Raw genomic sequence first — 16,747 nt, 5'->3', positions numbered from 1 at the left:
TGGATAAGCATGTGGCATACTACAGTCTCTTCATGAACCTTTGACACTAAAGGGTGGAGAGAAATTGGAGCTATGTCCATCCACTAGTGATAAACCCCATGGCCCCGAGATGTAATTTGACCAAAGATGTAAGGATGCCTGTTAATGAGAGGAAGGGGGTGGTCTCTTTGACCACAAGAGAAGGAGTCCAGATGACTGGTCACACACCATGCAGAAAACCTCTTCCACTTGAAGCTGAAGGATTTCCTGGTAAAAGGTTTTCTAGCTGACAGCCCTAGGAAGGAATTAGGAGGATACTGCTGTGTATTTGGCATCCATGCCATGAGGGCCAAGGCTAGAAGATTTGGGTGGCACTACTTCCCATCTTCTTGGGTGATAAGACTCACACTCCCAGCTAGATTTTCAGGTGAACTGCTGGAGAAGATAAGAATACCACACCTGACATGGATAAGCTGAGGCTATGAGAATAACCCTGGTCCTGTCCTTTAGAATCCTCTGGATAATCCTGATGGGTGGAATGGGACGGTAAGTGTAAAGTAGTCCGACGCTATAGTATAGCATGAAAGCACTAGGAGTTGATCTCATGAAACAAAACTGACTGACCTCCTTGTTCTCCTCTGACATGAGCAGATCAATCACCAGCCCTCACAAGACTTGCTACTGGCCATCTTGTGCTCCTACCATGTGACATGGGCTGACTAATGGCACCGGTAGCCCCTGTGACATAGTGAGGGCAAAGGCTATTGGCGCCATTTTGAATACCGGCAGCCGAGGGCGTGAGTGCAGGAGATGGCTCCCGGACCCCCCACTGGACCACCAAGGAGTTTTGGTAAGTTCTTTCTTGAATGTTTTTAGGTTGAGTTGTAGCCTTAGTTCAGTCGGAAGTATGTTCCAAATTTTGGGGCTGGCAATGGAGAATGCTCTTTCTCGGATTGTTGTGTGTTGTGCAGTTCTGACGTAGGGGGTTGTTAGGAGGCCTTTGTTGTTAGATCGGAGGTTTCGTTGAGGGTTATGGAAAGTGATGTTTATGCCTGACCAGTCTATTTGTTCCTTGTGTATTAATTTGTGTATGATGGTCAGTGTCTTGTACTCTATTCGGACTTTGATTAGGAGCCAGTGTAGTGATATAAGGGTAGGGGTTATATGTTCATTCTTTTTTGTGCCTGTTAGGATTCTGGCAGCAGACTTTTGTAGGATTTGGAGTGGTTTTATGTTGGAAAATGGTAGTCTGAGTAGTAGGGAGTTGCAGTAGTCGATGTTTGAGAAAATGAGTAGTTGTAGTACAGATATGAAATCGTTTGGGGTTAGAAATGGTTTTAGACGCCTTAGAGTTAATAGTTTGTGATATCCGTCCTTAATTTTGTTTGTTATGTGATTCCTGAAGGATAGTTTGCTGTCATTGATGACTCCTAGGTTCCATGTATGTGTGACTGGGGAGATTGGGGCCATCTGATTTTCAAGCTTGAGTGGTGGTGGGGGAGAGGGGCTGGGTTTTCATTCCAAGATTATTATTTCGGGTTTTTCGATGTTTATTATGAGTTTCATGTGTGTTAGCAGTTGTTTGATTGCGGCTAGGTATGTGGCTGTTATCTTTATGTTTCTTCCAGTGTATTTTGAATTGGTATTAATATTTGTATGTCATCTGCGTAGATGAAGTGAGTCACTCCGAGATCATTTAGAAGTTGACATATTGGGAGAAAGTATATGTTGAAAAGAGTAGCGGTCAGGGCGGATCCTTGGGGAACTCCAGTGTTCAGGTTTATTTTTTTGGATAGGGTGTTGTTAATTGATACTTGGTAGCTTCGGTTAGATAGGTATGATGAGAACCATCGCAGGGTTATGTCGGTTAGTCCTATTTCTGTCAGACGGTCTAGGAGAATTGTGTGGTTAACTGTGTCGAATGCTGCTGATAGGTCTAAGAGGATGAGTAGGTATTTGTGGTGGTCAGTGAGTTGGGAGTGTACCACCTTTTCAATGATATTGGCTATGAGGGATAGGTTTGAGATGGGGGGCGATAGTTTACAGGGTTGTCGGGGTCCAAATTGTTCTTTTTTAAGATCAGCTTAATTACTGCTGATTTGAGACAGTTGGGGTAGTTTCCTTCAGTCAGGGATAGGTTTACGATATCGGTGAGTATTTTAGTTAGAGTGGTTTCCATTGTTTTGATAGCTGGTATGGGGATGCTGTCGAGGGGGAGGTTGGCAGGGTTCATATTTTTGATGATTGCCTGGATTTCTAGGGTAGAGGCTGTGTCGAAGTTTGACCAGTTTGGTATTACTTTTATTTTCATTTTGATGTTTTGGCTGTTGGTGTACAGGTTGTCGTTGATTAAGTTTATTACTTTCTTATTGAAGAATTCGGCAAACTCATTGCTTCCGATTTTGGTGCAAGGTGTTTTCTGGTTGTTTGAGGTTTTTGTGAGATTTTGTACTATGGAGAATAGCATTCTGGGGTTGTGTTGGAACTTGTTAATTTTGTTTGAGAAGAATTCTTTTTTAGTGTTGTTAATGAGATTTTTGTAGTGAGATAGGTAGCTTCGATATGTGGTTAGCAGAGATGTTGATATATTCTTACGCCATGCCTTTTCTTTCTTCCGGAGCTGGCGTTTGGCCGAGCTGATGTTGTCATTGGTACCACTGGTTCATATGTTGTGGGTTCTTTATTGTTTTTGTGATAGTGGGGTTTATGTTGTCAGCAACAGTTTTGGTGATGTTTAGCCATGATTTTGTGACATTTTTGGTGTTTGATAGGTCTATTTTTGTTAGCTCAGTTTGAAGTTTTCTTGGAGGATTTCAGTGTTGAAAGGAGGACAGTATGTCATGGTTATCGGGGTGTTTTGTGTTGTTGTGAGGTTGGAGTTGTAAATCATGTTGGATCGAATCAGGTGGTGATCTGACCAGGGGATTTTGGTGATGTTTGTATCATAGGTTAACCATGTATCGGGGTTAATGAAGATGAGGTCTATGGTGTGTTCAGCTTTGTATGTTGGGGTATTGATAATTTGTTTTAGTCGCAGTGTTGATAGTGCATCAATGATTGTTTGGCATGTTTTTGAGTGGGGGAATGTGTCCATGTGGATGTTGAAGTCTCCTAAGATGATGATAGGTTTATTTAGTGTGCTATTGGTCATAAGAAATTCTATTAATGGAGAGCAGTTGTGGTCCAGTGAGCCAGGGGGACAGTAGACCAGGCATATTTGAAGTTTTGTGGAGTCAAATAGTGTGATTTCATAGGGTGCACATATGTTTGTTGGGCGTAGTTTCATCTGTAGATTTGTTTTAACGATTAGCATTAGGCCTCCGCCTTTTTTTTTTTGGCCTGGGTATTGAGAATGTTTTGTAGGTTGGATTGTCAATTTGGTTAATTAGTACGGAGTCGGTGTTTTTAATCCATGTTTCTGTTATTGCGATGAAGTCTGGTTTTGAGTCGGTGAGTAGGTCAGAGATTATTGGAATTTTCTTTACTATTGATTGAGCATTGAATAGTAGGAAGGAGAGTAGTATGTAGTTCATGTATTGATTAGGGATGTTGTGTGTAATGTTTATTAGCTGTCTATTATTTCTTTCTTTTGGTTTTGGGGAGGTGGGTTTAACTTGTGTTTGTGCTTGCTTGTTTTTCTTAAGGGTGTGCCTGTCAAGGCAGGTTGGGATCATGTGGGATGTCGTCTCCTTTGTTAATTGCATGTTGAATAGTTGCCTTGATGGGATGCATTCTAAGGGTTGTACTAAGGAGTGCACAAAGGGGAGTGCCCCTTTGTCACGCTCCTTAGGCTTGCGATGCCTACGGTCTGGCATCGGCATTTAAATCCCCCTCCTCTCGGCACCTTTGGTGACGCGGGTTGTGGACGTGTCGGGCGCGTCGCAGGTTGCTGAGCCGGTAGGCTGAGTCGCAGGGGGGAGTGAGTAGAGCTGGTAGGTGGAGGCAGGAGGCCTCTGTGTCCCTCGTTGCAGGCAGCGGGTGGGTACTTGCCTGGTCAAGGTGCGGTCTTTCCTTCGGTCAGTCTAGTGTCTGCATTTAAATCCCCCTCCTCTCGGCGCCTTCGGCAATGCGGGTTGTGAGCATGTCGGGCACGTCGCAGGTTGCTGAGCCGGTAGGCCGAGTTGCAGGGGGAAGCGAGTAGAGCCGGTAGGTGAAGGCAGGAGGCCTCTGTGTCCCTCGGTGCAGGCAGCAAGTGGGTACTTGTCTGGTCAGGGTGCAGTCTTTCCTTCAGTCGGTCTGGCATCGGCTGAAAACAGTTGAACAAGTAAATGTAAATCAGTTATTTGCTCTCTCGGATAAGAGAAGGACCAGGGGGCACTCCATGAAGTTAGCAAATAGCTTATTTAAAACAAATCAAAGAAAATTATTTTTCACTCAGAGCATAGTTAAGCTCTGGAATTCATTGCCAGAGGATGTGGTTACAGCAGTTAGTGTAACTGGGTTTAAAAAAGGTTCGGATAAGTTCCTAGAGAAAAAATCCATAAACTGCTAGTACAGTAATTAACAAGAAATAATAGCTTGTGATTTATCTAATGTTTGGGTACTTGCCACTGGATTGGCCACTGTTGGAAATAGGATACTGAGCTTGATGGACCCTTGGTCTGACCCAGTATTGGCATATCTTATGTTTATGTTTTTATGTTCTTAAGAGATTAAAAGGAGGCAAGAAAGGGGAGATGATATAGACACATTAATACCTTTCAGATATCTGAATAATATCCAAGAAACAGACTTGTTTCAAGAGAAAGAAAGTTGTAGAACAAGAGATAGTATAGGAAGCTCTGGTGCATAGACTGAGGTGCAACATCAGGAAATATTTTCTTATAAAATGGATGGTAGCTGCATCGAATGCCATGGTGGGAAGGGTGGTGATGGCTAACATAGTAAAGGAGTTTAAGAGGGTTCTAGATAAGCATGAGGATCCTCTATTGCTAAAAGTGAAGAGACAGCAGAAAGCATAATCCAGTGGCATGCATTTATAGCGCCATACTAGCCCGATTCAACCATGAATGTTGAGGCTGCCAGAATGAATGGTAAAGTGGTTAATATGAAACCCTTGCAGAAATATACACAACCTCTTGGCCTGGTTCATTTGGTAGGCTGTAATGGTAGATGGCTGTAGAGCTGGGGAGGGGCTGGCCCGTGTGTTGGTTTGATATATTTTATTTTACTCTATGTGGATTGTATTTTTACAAGTTTATTTTCAATAAGGAAGCTGATCAACAAGTTGGAAATGAAATGATAATCAACTATCAGCTGGGTCTGGCAGGTTGAATGTAACCAGAGCACCTAGTGGAAACAAAGGCACGAACGTAGCAGAGTCTCTCTAACAGGCTACATAGGACCTAGAAGGCCAGGTGTTTGGGCAATAACCATACCAGGACTGCTGGCAATTTAAATTATTATAGAGCCTTGTGGTTAACAATGAGAAAGATGATGCTGAAGGGAACTAATAGGTTTATTTATTTATAAACTTTCCTATACCGATATTCGTAGTGACATCATATCGGAGGTGATCATTTATGTTCTTCTACCCAAAAAGGCTGAGTACCAAGAGGGAAGACATAAAAAAGATTGTCCCAGATAAGGAGAGATTTTTGAAAGTGATCTCACACTGTGGCTGACAGCTGAGATGTATGCTTAGCAGTGTGAATAGAATATCTAGACAGACTGGATAGACTAATTGGTCTTTTTCTGCCATCGTCTATGTTACTATGTGGTCTGTTTTCTACTCCATTATGTGCCTCTGAAAAAAATACTTAATAAGTAGGACCCTATGTATGTTAAAAGTAAATCAAAAAAGAAGGAGAGGATATAATAAAATAAATAAAAAATACTATGAAGAACATTTTGCAAATCATGGTGGAAATTTTGTTAGAAAGCTGAGACCATAATAAATCTCACCAGAATCCTGTAATTTGTCCTTATTATTTTTCTTCTATGCTTAGTCAGTCGTTCCTTTCACTACTTTGTGTGTTATTTTGACAACACGTGTTCAGATTTGTCGAACCATTAATGTCCCTTGATAAACAAATCAACAAACAAATCAACATTTAAAACAAAGCAGCACAGAGAGAACCCATGCTATGAATATTAGCCTTACCTATAAATAGAAAAGGAGGCAATAGACCTGATGAGGGATGCCACAGCTCCAACTCTGGCAGCCTCTACCGCGCCAAATGATCTGTACTTCACCGTTTCTTCATAGCTGACAAAAGGCTGGTTGTAGACAACGATCTTCCCTCTGGCCTCTGCAGCTCTCCTATGCAGTTCTGCAAATGAGGTCACCACTAGGACTTCAGCTGTAATCCCTGGAAATAGATTTTTTTTAGTTACTTGAAAGCACATTTATATAAAGCGGATGATAAATACTCATTAGGTAGAAGCCAAAGCTGCCTTTTGCAGCTGAGCATAATATTATGGGGCATTTTCCCAGTCGGTGTTTTACACGATCCACACGGTGAGGGAGGGAATAAAGACACAAAGCAAATGCTTGGTTAAGTGGAATTATAATAATGTTCAGAGAAAAGGCTATAGAAAAAGTTGCCTTTGGATTTAAAATACCAATTCCATTTCTTTCATTTCAGCATTTTTAGATATCGCAACTTAGCTTACTTGAACACAGACACCACTCTAAAGAGAAAACAGCACTTGAAACAAGAATTTGTCAGACAATGCTTTCCCAATGTATTTTATTATGTACTTTGTTGCTATTGTTTGTAATGCTCTGCACACTGCTTCAGACAACCTTCTAAAGGCTGGAGACGCACAACTTAAAATGAAATGAAATGCTGTAAATGAATTCTACAGCTCACCGACTATTACCTTCACCTTTTCCTTATACATTGGGAAGAGATAAGGAGACAACAGCAGAGAGCTATTTAGGGGGTGGGAGGAAGGGGGGGACTGGTGAATAACATATAGACATCTTGAGTTTAGAAAGAGATTGCTCGGGAGCCCAAACAGCAACAAATAGGCCAATAATGTATGTGCAGAAGAACTGGTCAGCAAGGTCAATAGTATGGGAATAGGCCAGGAAGTTGTGAATTGGGTAAGGAACTGGATAAGCAGCGAGACGCAGAGTGTGGTGATAAATGGAGTCCACTCTGGTGAAGGCAAAGGACCAGTGAGGTACCAAGACCACTTATTTTCAATATCTTTCATTAGTGACATTGCTGATGAACCTGAGGGGAAAATATGTTTGCATGCAACTGAGCAGATGGACGAGGGAACAAACAAAAGGGAATTTGGGAGGAAAAAAGCGGAAGCATGGTCAAGAGCAATAAGATAAAATATAAAATCACACATTTGGTGGGACACAAATTGTCAACCTGAATGTAGCATGTCAATGTAGTAAAGCAACAGGGAAAGCTAGCAATTACACAGTTGCAATAAGGAGAGAGATTGTAAGCAAAAAAAAGGAGCCCTCCCCCCACACACGCACACACACTTCACGATTGTTTTCCATTCTGGAAACCGTACCTTCAAAAGGACAACGAGAAGATGGAGGTAATTCAGAAAAGAATTCTGCAAAATAAACCCTAAAACGAAACGCCAAAGACACTCAAAGCACAGCAGATGGAAGAAAGAAGGAACAAAAGTTCAAATATTTGATAGGCTTCAATAAAATATAGGATGGTAAAAACCTCCATACAAAAGGAAAATGAAAGAAGGGAAAAGGTACAAAAGAAACATGAAGAAATGATTCATTAACCAAGGGCATGATAGATGCCTGAAATGGACTACCAGCAAAGATAGAGATAACCAAAACTCAGAGTACAATGGTAAGCATAAATGGGAGAAGACACGAAAGGAAAGCTTTACTGTTTGCTCAGTTATGCGAAATTTTAGAGAGCCAAAGAGCATAGAAGCACAACAGCATTAGGCTAGATTACAACCCTTACAGCAGTGGTACAGATGCATCAGGCTTCCTAGGAGGTTAGGGTAACCTGCATGGAGTGGCAGTTACAAAGAGGCCCGGGTAACTTGCATGGCACGGTGGTTACAACCTTAACTGCAATGGTGCAACTGCATCCAGCTTCTTAAGAGGCTGGCATAACCTAAGTGTACACCGTCTAGATTGTCCACAGATTGACGGTATATAAAACTAATAAATAAATACATAATCTGCATGGAGTAACAATTTACAAAGCTAACAGCAGTGAAACAGCTGCACTGGGCTTCCAAAAAAGGCTGGGTGTGACCATGGTTAAAACTAAATCTTCAGTGGTCTTGGAGAGGCCGAATGTTTTTAAACAGCAACCTGACAAATTTGGTGGCTGTATAAATTGTTATGAAACTGGGTGCTAAAACCTGGAAGAGAGACTGGGTGTTGGATTAATATGTATTGGTGTTGTAAAAATCAAACAGGCCGATTCTGTAAGGTCCACAGGAATATGGGTGCTCAGTGTTGAATGCACAATAAGTCTCCCAAAACAGGATGGGGAGATCTCATATGAGTTTGAAAACCAAAATATCAGATCAGTATTTTCAGAGGACTAAACCTCCAAAAGAAAAAAAAAAAGACATTGCTTTCAATGGGAAACTTCCAGAAGCTGTTAAAACTGTTAGAATGTTGATCAGTGCTCCATTCTAAACACCCCAACCCTCTCTCCACACCTTTCCAGCAGTTTGCCACAGAGCAACACAGACAGAGAGAAAGCGAAAATAACTGAAGCAACTGGCAAAGAATGGCACAAAAATAAGCTTCCAAATTTCACACATACCCATCACCACACACAACCACACATACCCCTACATTCCCTCAACAACCCATACCTCTATCCCTGCATATATATCACATATACATCTGCTCCCAAGTACACCCACATCTACCCATGCACGCACATGATCCCAACACTCCCACACTTATACCGCCATTCCCCCCAACAGAGACTGGGAAAATGCAGCTTCTCAATTCACCCCTCCCCACACACACACACACTTGTCCCAACCATACCCATACACCCCTCAACTACACCCACACTACAAACAAACAGCCACATCCCCAAAAGAACCCAGACCCACAATTCTACCCGATACACTCACATAAACCTACCCAACACACCTAACACCTACACACACATTTTTATCTGCCCACATAAACAAATCCATACTGCCCTCAGACACTCCCATACACACACAACCTCTCCATTCACATCAGACTTACGCACAACCCCCACATCTGCTACCTACATAATAATATCCCCTCCCAAGACACCACACCCCACAATCCCCCATATACACACAACATCTCACCCCCAAAAGCATACATACATATATCCCCCGGATACTCATACAAACATTATGCACAGACCTATAACCCCCACAAACACAGCCCCATATCCTGAAACACACATCTCTACCAACCATCCATACACAGACATCCTCCCCACCACACAATACCATCCAATCTTCCACACATATCATCTATACTCTCCTCATACACCCACATCCTCCATTCCCCCAAAGACCCTACCACTTTCACCCACCCCTTCAACAAATTAATATTGGAAAGCATTCCCAAAGCCATGCCTCTGTATGCTTTCTCTACTTGTTTAGATATACAAAGTCACTCTAAGGTCATCAGCACTATCTGGAACTGGGCAGAGAAAACGCACCCTTCAATCACAACTTAAGTCATGCGCTGAAATATTTATACTAGAAGGCTTCATATAATAAGAAAAAACAGCAACCAGATACCTATACAAAATGTCTTGTCGGAATCCACTGAAATATTCATTGGTTTCAGCACTTATCTAGTAGAGCTCTGTCTTCAGGATCCCAAACAGAAATACAGGGGTTCTACCTTAATATAAAAGCTGCATGAAAGGAATCAGGAAACTTAGCCACCACGTCTATAACCGGCAAGTGATGGTCACAGCACACCTAGATGTTTACATTTTTGGTAGATGGCTTCCTGGTTCCTTTGATAAACCAAGCCCATATGGGTGCAAACCATAGCCTGTTTCCCTAATGTAACAAAGGCTCTCTCACAAAATCCCTTTCAATTGTGTTCCTCTCCTGCTCAGTATAGCAGGAATGGATAGCATGGAGAAAATAGTGGATGCATCTGGAGATAAGAGGGCTGACTGATGCCAATCACTTCTACCATCTTTTGGAATAAGCCAGTAGCCCGATAACAGAGTTTTCATTACTTGCACCTTGACAAATAAGCTATGATAGTGGCCTATTTGAGAGAGCAAGCAACCATGCACCTTATTACCAAGAGCTCTGATCAACATAAATCTACATGGTTACTGTCTCTGGCACCTCCTTTAAATCTGGCCTGGGTCCAAAGATTCTACTAGGAGATGCTTGACATCTCTTGTAATCTGCACAAAAGAGCAAAGGCACTCTTAGTGCCACTGAGGTGTAGTTCAAATACATATCCATTCTAGCTAGGCCAATAGAAGAAAAGCACAAGCCACTTTTTTCCACTTGTATAAATGTAACCCTGCCCCCCAAGGGCATACAAAATGTGCGAGGGCCCAGTGCCAGTTTGGTAACAGCACCAGTCTTTCAGTAGTGTTCAATAAAAGCTGGGTAAGCAGATGGTGATGTGGACCTGAGTCATAGGCAAGGGCAGTTTGTTTTTAAGATGTACAGGGAACCCAACAACAAAGGTCTCCCCGTCTATGAACCTCATGACTGTTCTTCCAACTTTTGTCACCAGAAACTCCCTTGGATAGATAAAATAGGGACTCACTCCAAAGTATATTCAAACAACCAACTTTTGTTGTCTGGAATTACTAGTAGTCAGTGTGCACAAAGGGCATAAAATACACTGATTAGATCAGCCAAGCTGAATCAGCATCAATTTCATAACAGAAAAAAGCTTATCGCTCCAAACTTTAACTTTACAAAAGTTATAGGCTGCCTTTCCCTTTATTACTCCTTAAATTCCTCTCACAGAACACCATTTCAGTTAGCTTCAGTATGGTCCAGAATACTATTCCCACATATGACCATAATTTCTCCTACCAAGACATTTGATTCTCAAATGTAATCCTCCTTGGGTCAATGCACTTCAAGGTTCCCAAGAAACTCCTCCATGCATGGGCCTTTCCCATTGGGGGGAAAAGCCCTGCAGAGTCCTCTCCTTGAGGAGAGGCACTCCAAGCACATCAACCTTCTGATGTCTCTCTCTAACACGTCACTCATCAACTTTCAAACCATGATTATACAGGCCCCATTATAAACTCCTCCTAGATCACTTCTTCTAAACCCTTTAAAAGACACATACCATTTCGAAATGGAAAAAAAAACAACACTGTTCCATAGTTTCCCTGACTGCACATACATGGTGTAATTTTACCATACTTGATGCCATCTAGTGGCAGTCAAGTGGAACTTCCTCATCACTAATTTTCCATAACTCAAACTTACTCATTTACAAAAACCCCAGAAAGAGACAAGGATCTCCACCACCTAGAATCCTATCTTAAGGGTCTTCTTGGTTACAAAATGGCTCCATTTGGGAAGCCCGTCACATCTAAAGCAGCATACTAGGATACTGCACATTTCATTTCATTTATTTAGATTTAGAGTTTGCTTCAATCCATGACACATTCTCAAAGTGAGTTATAAATTAGTAAGCAGTACTGTCTCTTTAAAAGAATCTAGAAAGATATCATTTGGTAAGCTTTTGTCTTGACACTATTTTTATATTACAGGTGGCTGGAATATGACGTAAAAAATGTCCATGATTTTCAATGGAAAGCAAAAAAAGAGATGTGATTAATTTCCTTCCCTAAGCGATAATGGGGCCGATATAATAAGCCACGGTAATCTGCTACATGTTTTTGTGTGCATGGATATCCATTCTAATCTTATGCGTGTATGCACATTTAGCGAGGAAAAACGCGAGCACAAACCCATTCAAAAACTCACAGCAATTTAAGCGTGAGTACATGCAAATGGCATGTAAAGGAAGCAATTATCTATTAAAGGGCAATGCAGGGCGCCATGCTAGCAGGGAGAAAGGTTAGTGCGGGTTTTTTGAAGTGGGTTTTTTAGCACCTGGGTCTGGGCAGGAGTTAAGTTAAAGCACCTGTCTAGAGGTGAAGAATAACAGCGGCAGAAGTCTTACAGTGTGGCAGGAGAGAGAGGGCGGAGAGGAGCAGGCAGTTTCTTTGCTGAGAAAGAGAGGAGGGCCTGAGAGGAGCAGGTTGTCCTGGCTCAAGCTGCTCACAGAAAGGCAGGCAGGCAGCAAATATTGTGCCTGAGGAAAATGTTGCTGAGGTTGCCAGATGCTGATGGTGCTGACCTATAGATCGAGTTCCAGGGCTATTCTCAGTCTGTATGAAGAAATCCTCTAACAGATCATGGATGTGCCATTCCGGGCCCGCTCAAGCTTCTCGGAGCCTTATACTTCCATTTTGCACATCTATTTAAACAGCCAACAATCTCAGCTGCATTTCCCGCACTCACCGGCATCAACCATTATAGCTCCCACTTGGTCAAAGTCAGATCATGAACTTTTTTAAATATATCAGAAGCAGAAAGCCTGTGAGGGAGTCAGTTGGACCGTTAGATGATCGAGGGGTTAAAGGGGGACTTAGAGAAGATAAGGCCATCGCGGAAAGATTAAATTATTTCTTTGCTTCGGTGTTTACTGAAGAGGATGTTGGGGAGGTACCCGTAATGGAGAAGGTTTTCATGGGTAATGATTCAGATGGACTGAATCAAATCACGGTGAACCTAGAAGATGTGGTAGGCCTGACTGACAAACTGAAGAGTAGTAAATCACCAGGACCGGATGGTTTACACCCCAGAGTTCTGAAAGAACTAAAAATTGAAATTTCAGACCTATTAGTAAAAATGTGTAAGTTATCATTAAAATCATCCATTGTACCTGAAGACTAGAGGATAGCAAATGTAACTCTAATATTTAAAAAGGGCTCCAGGGGCGATCCCGGAAACTACAGACCGGTTAGCCTGACTTCAGTGCCAGGAAAAATGGTAGAAAGTGTTCTAAACATCAAAATCACAGAACCTATAGAAAGACATGGTTTAATGGAACAAAGTCAGCATGGCTTTACCCAGGGCAAGTCTTGCCTCACAAATCTGCTTCACTTTTTTGAAGGAGTTAATAAACATTGTGGTAAAGGTGAACCGGTAGATATAGTATACTTGGATTTTCAGAAGGCGTTTGACAAAGTTCCTCATGAGAGGCTTCTAGGAAAAGTAAAAAGTCATGGGATAGGTGGCGATGTCCTTTCATTGATTGCAAACTGGCTAAAAGACAGAAAACAGAGAGTAGGATTAAATGGACAATTTTATCAGTGGAAGGGAGTCGACAGTGGAGTGCCTCAGGGATCTGTATTGGGACCCTTACTTTTCAATATATTTATAAATGATCTGGAAAGAAATACGAGTGAGATAATCAAATTTGCAGATGACACAAAATTGTTCAGAGTAGTTAAATCACAAGCAGATTGTGATAAATTGCAGGAAGCCCTTGTGAGACTGGAAAATTGGGCATCCAAATGGCAGATGAAATTTAATGTGGATAAGTGCAAGGTGATGCATATAGGGAAAAATAACCCATGCTATAATTACACAATGTTGGGTTCCATATTAGGTGCTACAACCCAAGAAAGAGATTTAGGTGTTATAGTGGATAACACATTGAAATCATTGGTTCAGTGTGCTGCGGCAGTCAAAAAAGCAAACAGAATGTTGGAAATTATTAGAAAGGGAATGGTGAATAAAACGGAAAATGTCATAATGCCTCTGTATCGCTCCATGGTGAGACCGCACCTTGAATACTGTGTACAATTCTGGTCGCTGCATCTAAAAAAAGATATAATTGCGATGGAGAAGGTACAGAGAAGGGCTACCAAAATGATAAGGGGAATGGAACAACTTCCCTACGAGGAAAGACTAAAGAGGTTAGGACTTTTCAGCTTGGAGAAGAGACGACTGAGGGGGGATATGATAGAGGTGTTTAAAATCATGAGAGGTCTAGAACGGGTAGATGTGAATCGGTTATTTACTCTTTCGGATAATAGAAAGACTAGGGGGCATTCCATGAAGTTAGCATGTGGCACATTTAAGACTAATCGGAGAAAGTTCTTTTTTACTCAACGTACAATTAAACTCTGGAATTTGTTGCCAGAGGATGTGGTTAGTTGCAGTTAGTATAGTTGTGTTTAAAAAAAGGATTGGATAAGTTCTTGGAGGAGAAGTCCATTACCTGCTATTAAGTTCACCTAGAGAATAGCCACTGCCATTAGCAATGGTAACATGGAATAGATTTAGTTTTTGGGTACTTACCAGGTTCTTGTGGCCTGGATTGGCCTCTGTTGGAAACAGGATGCTGGGCTTGATGGACCCTTGGTCTGACCCAGTAGGCATTTTCTTATGTTCTTATGGATTAGACATTGATCTACCCACCTTCAATCACACTCCTAGACCACTAACCTCTTCACTGTCTTATGAAAGGGGAGGGCTTTTGCCCCAAGAATCAATTGCCGATCTCCCCATGCCGATAAAATGTGGGCTTTCTGCAAGAGTTTCTACAGAGGGCCTTAAGCGTGTGTATTTGCACGGATTTTCTGCGCATATCTCAACTGGATACCCTTCCTTTATTACATGCGACAGGGCCTTTGGATTTTGCACATACAATCAAAAAGGTATTTGCAGAAAAATATCACCGATTTCAGCACGGCTTTTATTACATTGGCCCCCAATGAGGTGCATGGAAAAAAGGGAGGCAGCTCAGACTTCCTCTGGCCTTGAGCACCTTGGAGGGCACTATTGGGAAGTCGATATAATGTACTTTCTTCCCACTTGACCCAAACCTCTTTTATTCAACTTGTGCCAAATAGATTTTAGTTTTCCCCAATAGACCCTCTAACCATAGCTGCTATTCGGAAAAATCTGAATCTGGTACAGCTCACCAAAGGCAGGCTCAAAACAGTAGGAATGAATTGATCCAAGTGTTATTCATGTAAGGCAGTTGTTATGACCATCGGTCGCAGACGGCTGCAACCGCTCTTACTCACTTCATGTGCTGCCGCTATTTCTTCCTTGGGTGAACTCGCGGCTGTAGCTAGCCACTTCTGACGCACGATGCCCTATCCTGGGACCTCAAATGGCGGCAGGGATGCCGCCGACCGCCATGTCTCCTCCGGGCCCTCCTAGGTGCGCACGCTACATGGCCCTTCTTTAAGGACGCTAGGGTGGGAACTTCAGGGGCATCTCCTCCTGATGACATCACTAGCCCTGGACACTTAAGCACCACCGGGGCCTGGTTCTAATCGACTTGGCAACGAGTTCCCTCATTGCTGATTCTTGCTGATCCCTCCTCAGACCATGGTTCCGGTATCCTGCACTTCCTGGCATGAGACACTCTCAAGTACACGCTCCTCAGGGGCTCAATTCCTGTCTCTGGCTATTCACTCCTAGGAGGACCCTGCGCCTCGGATGCTTGCCTGCCAATTTCCCCGCTTCTCGATGGTCACTCATGGAACTACTCTGCTTCGTGGAGACTCAGCGTTGGTGTACCCTGCTCTGCGGGCCCTTGCCTTACTAATCTGCCTCGTGGAGACTCAGTGTAGGAGTACCCCGCTCTGCAGGCCATTGCCTCTTACTTCAGTGACTGTGCCACGCTTCCCCACTCCTCGGGGTAGCGTTCTGTGTTCCTCGGAGACTGTGCCGCGCTCCCTGCTCCTCGGGCAGCGCCTTGAGTACTTCAGTGACTTGTGCCGCACTTCTCTGCTGCTCGGAACAGCGCCCTGTGTACTTCAGTGACTGCGCCACGCTCCCATCTCCTCTGGGCGGCGTTCTGCTTCAACGTCAGAGACTGTGCTCGCAGTTCCCCTGCTCCTCAGGATAGTTCTCCGTGTATTGCCAGAGACCCCTGGGGCTTCCCCGCTTCCTGGATAAGCCTACGTCATTCCTCCCTTGCTGACTCACCTCATGGCTCTGCCCCTTGGGATTGTTCCATTGGCACTCCTTCCTCCTTGCCTTGCGTTCCCTGCTCCTCGGGGCCTGCTCAGCACTTCACCACTGGGAGTTCCTACTCTGGCATCTGTACCGACACCCCAGTCTCTTGCTCTCTCTATACTCCCTGCGCTGTGTCGGCTGTTGCCACAGAACTTGCCTCCCAACGGTGAGGCCCAGTGGGGCTCCTTCCTGTGGGTGGTACCAACTTTCACCTCGGGCCAAGGGCCCACTAACGCATGAATCCTAACAGATTGCCAAGTCCATGGAGCAGGCAGAGGTCTCGGCTCTCCAAGTCATCCTTGGCCTGGCACAACGAATTTCCAAACAACAAAAATTCTTGGAAACTCTGGCAGCTGCCATAAATAGCCTGAGTACTCAGTTGGACTCCGCCTTGACGTCTACCAGACCTATTCCCACTACCTCTATGCCAGTCTACCGACCTACCGTGCCCTTGCCGACATCCCCACATTTCTCAGGAGGCCCTCTTATGTGCAGGGGTTTCCTGAATCAGTGTAATATGCACTTTTGTCTACAGCCAGCGTACTTCCCAGATGAATCACCAAGACGACTTACATCCTTATCCCTTCTGGATGGTAAGGCCCTGGCCTGGGTAACACCCCTCTGGGAGCGAGCTGACCCAGTTCTTCAAGACTTGCCAGGCTTTCTTGCCTTATTTCGTTCCGTCTTCGATGACCCAGGTCACAGAACCATATCCAGGTCTTTCCTTCTACATCTCCAACAAGGCTCTAGGTCTCTGACAGACTAAATCATTGAGTTCAGGACCCTTTCGTCTTAACTTCACTGGAATTCGGAC

The 16,747-nt window shown here is 43.4% G+C and overlaps 1 protein-coding gene across 2 annotated transcripts in view; it reads right to left on the bottom strand.

Moving 5' to 3' along the window:
* The window catches only part of CPQ (carboxypeptidase Q), an 885,139-nt gene that overhangs the window by 667,286 nt on the left and 201,106 nt on the right, over positions 1-16,747 (bottom strand). For both annotated transcript variants that reach the window (XM_029591758.1, XM_029591757.1), the window contains exon 3: positions 6,083-6,290. In XM_029591758.1, coding sequence (XP_029447618.1) covers positions 6,083-6,290 — 208 coding nt within the window. The remainder of the gene's footprint in view (positions 1-6,082; positions 6,291-16,747) is intronic.

Source organism: Rhinatrema bivittatum, chromosome 2 (assembly GCF_901001135.1).
Source record: "Rhinatrema bivittatum chromosome 2, aRhiBiv1.1, whole genome shotgun sequence".
Taxonomy (NCBI): Eukaryota; Metazoa; Chordata; class Amphibia; order Gymnophiona; family Rhinatrematidae; genus Rhinatrema; species Rhinatrema bivittatum.
The sequence above is the reverse complement of the archived record's forward strand: the minus strand, read 5'-3'. Positions and strand labels throughout refer to the sequence as shown.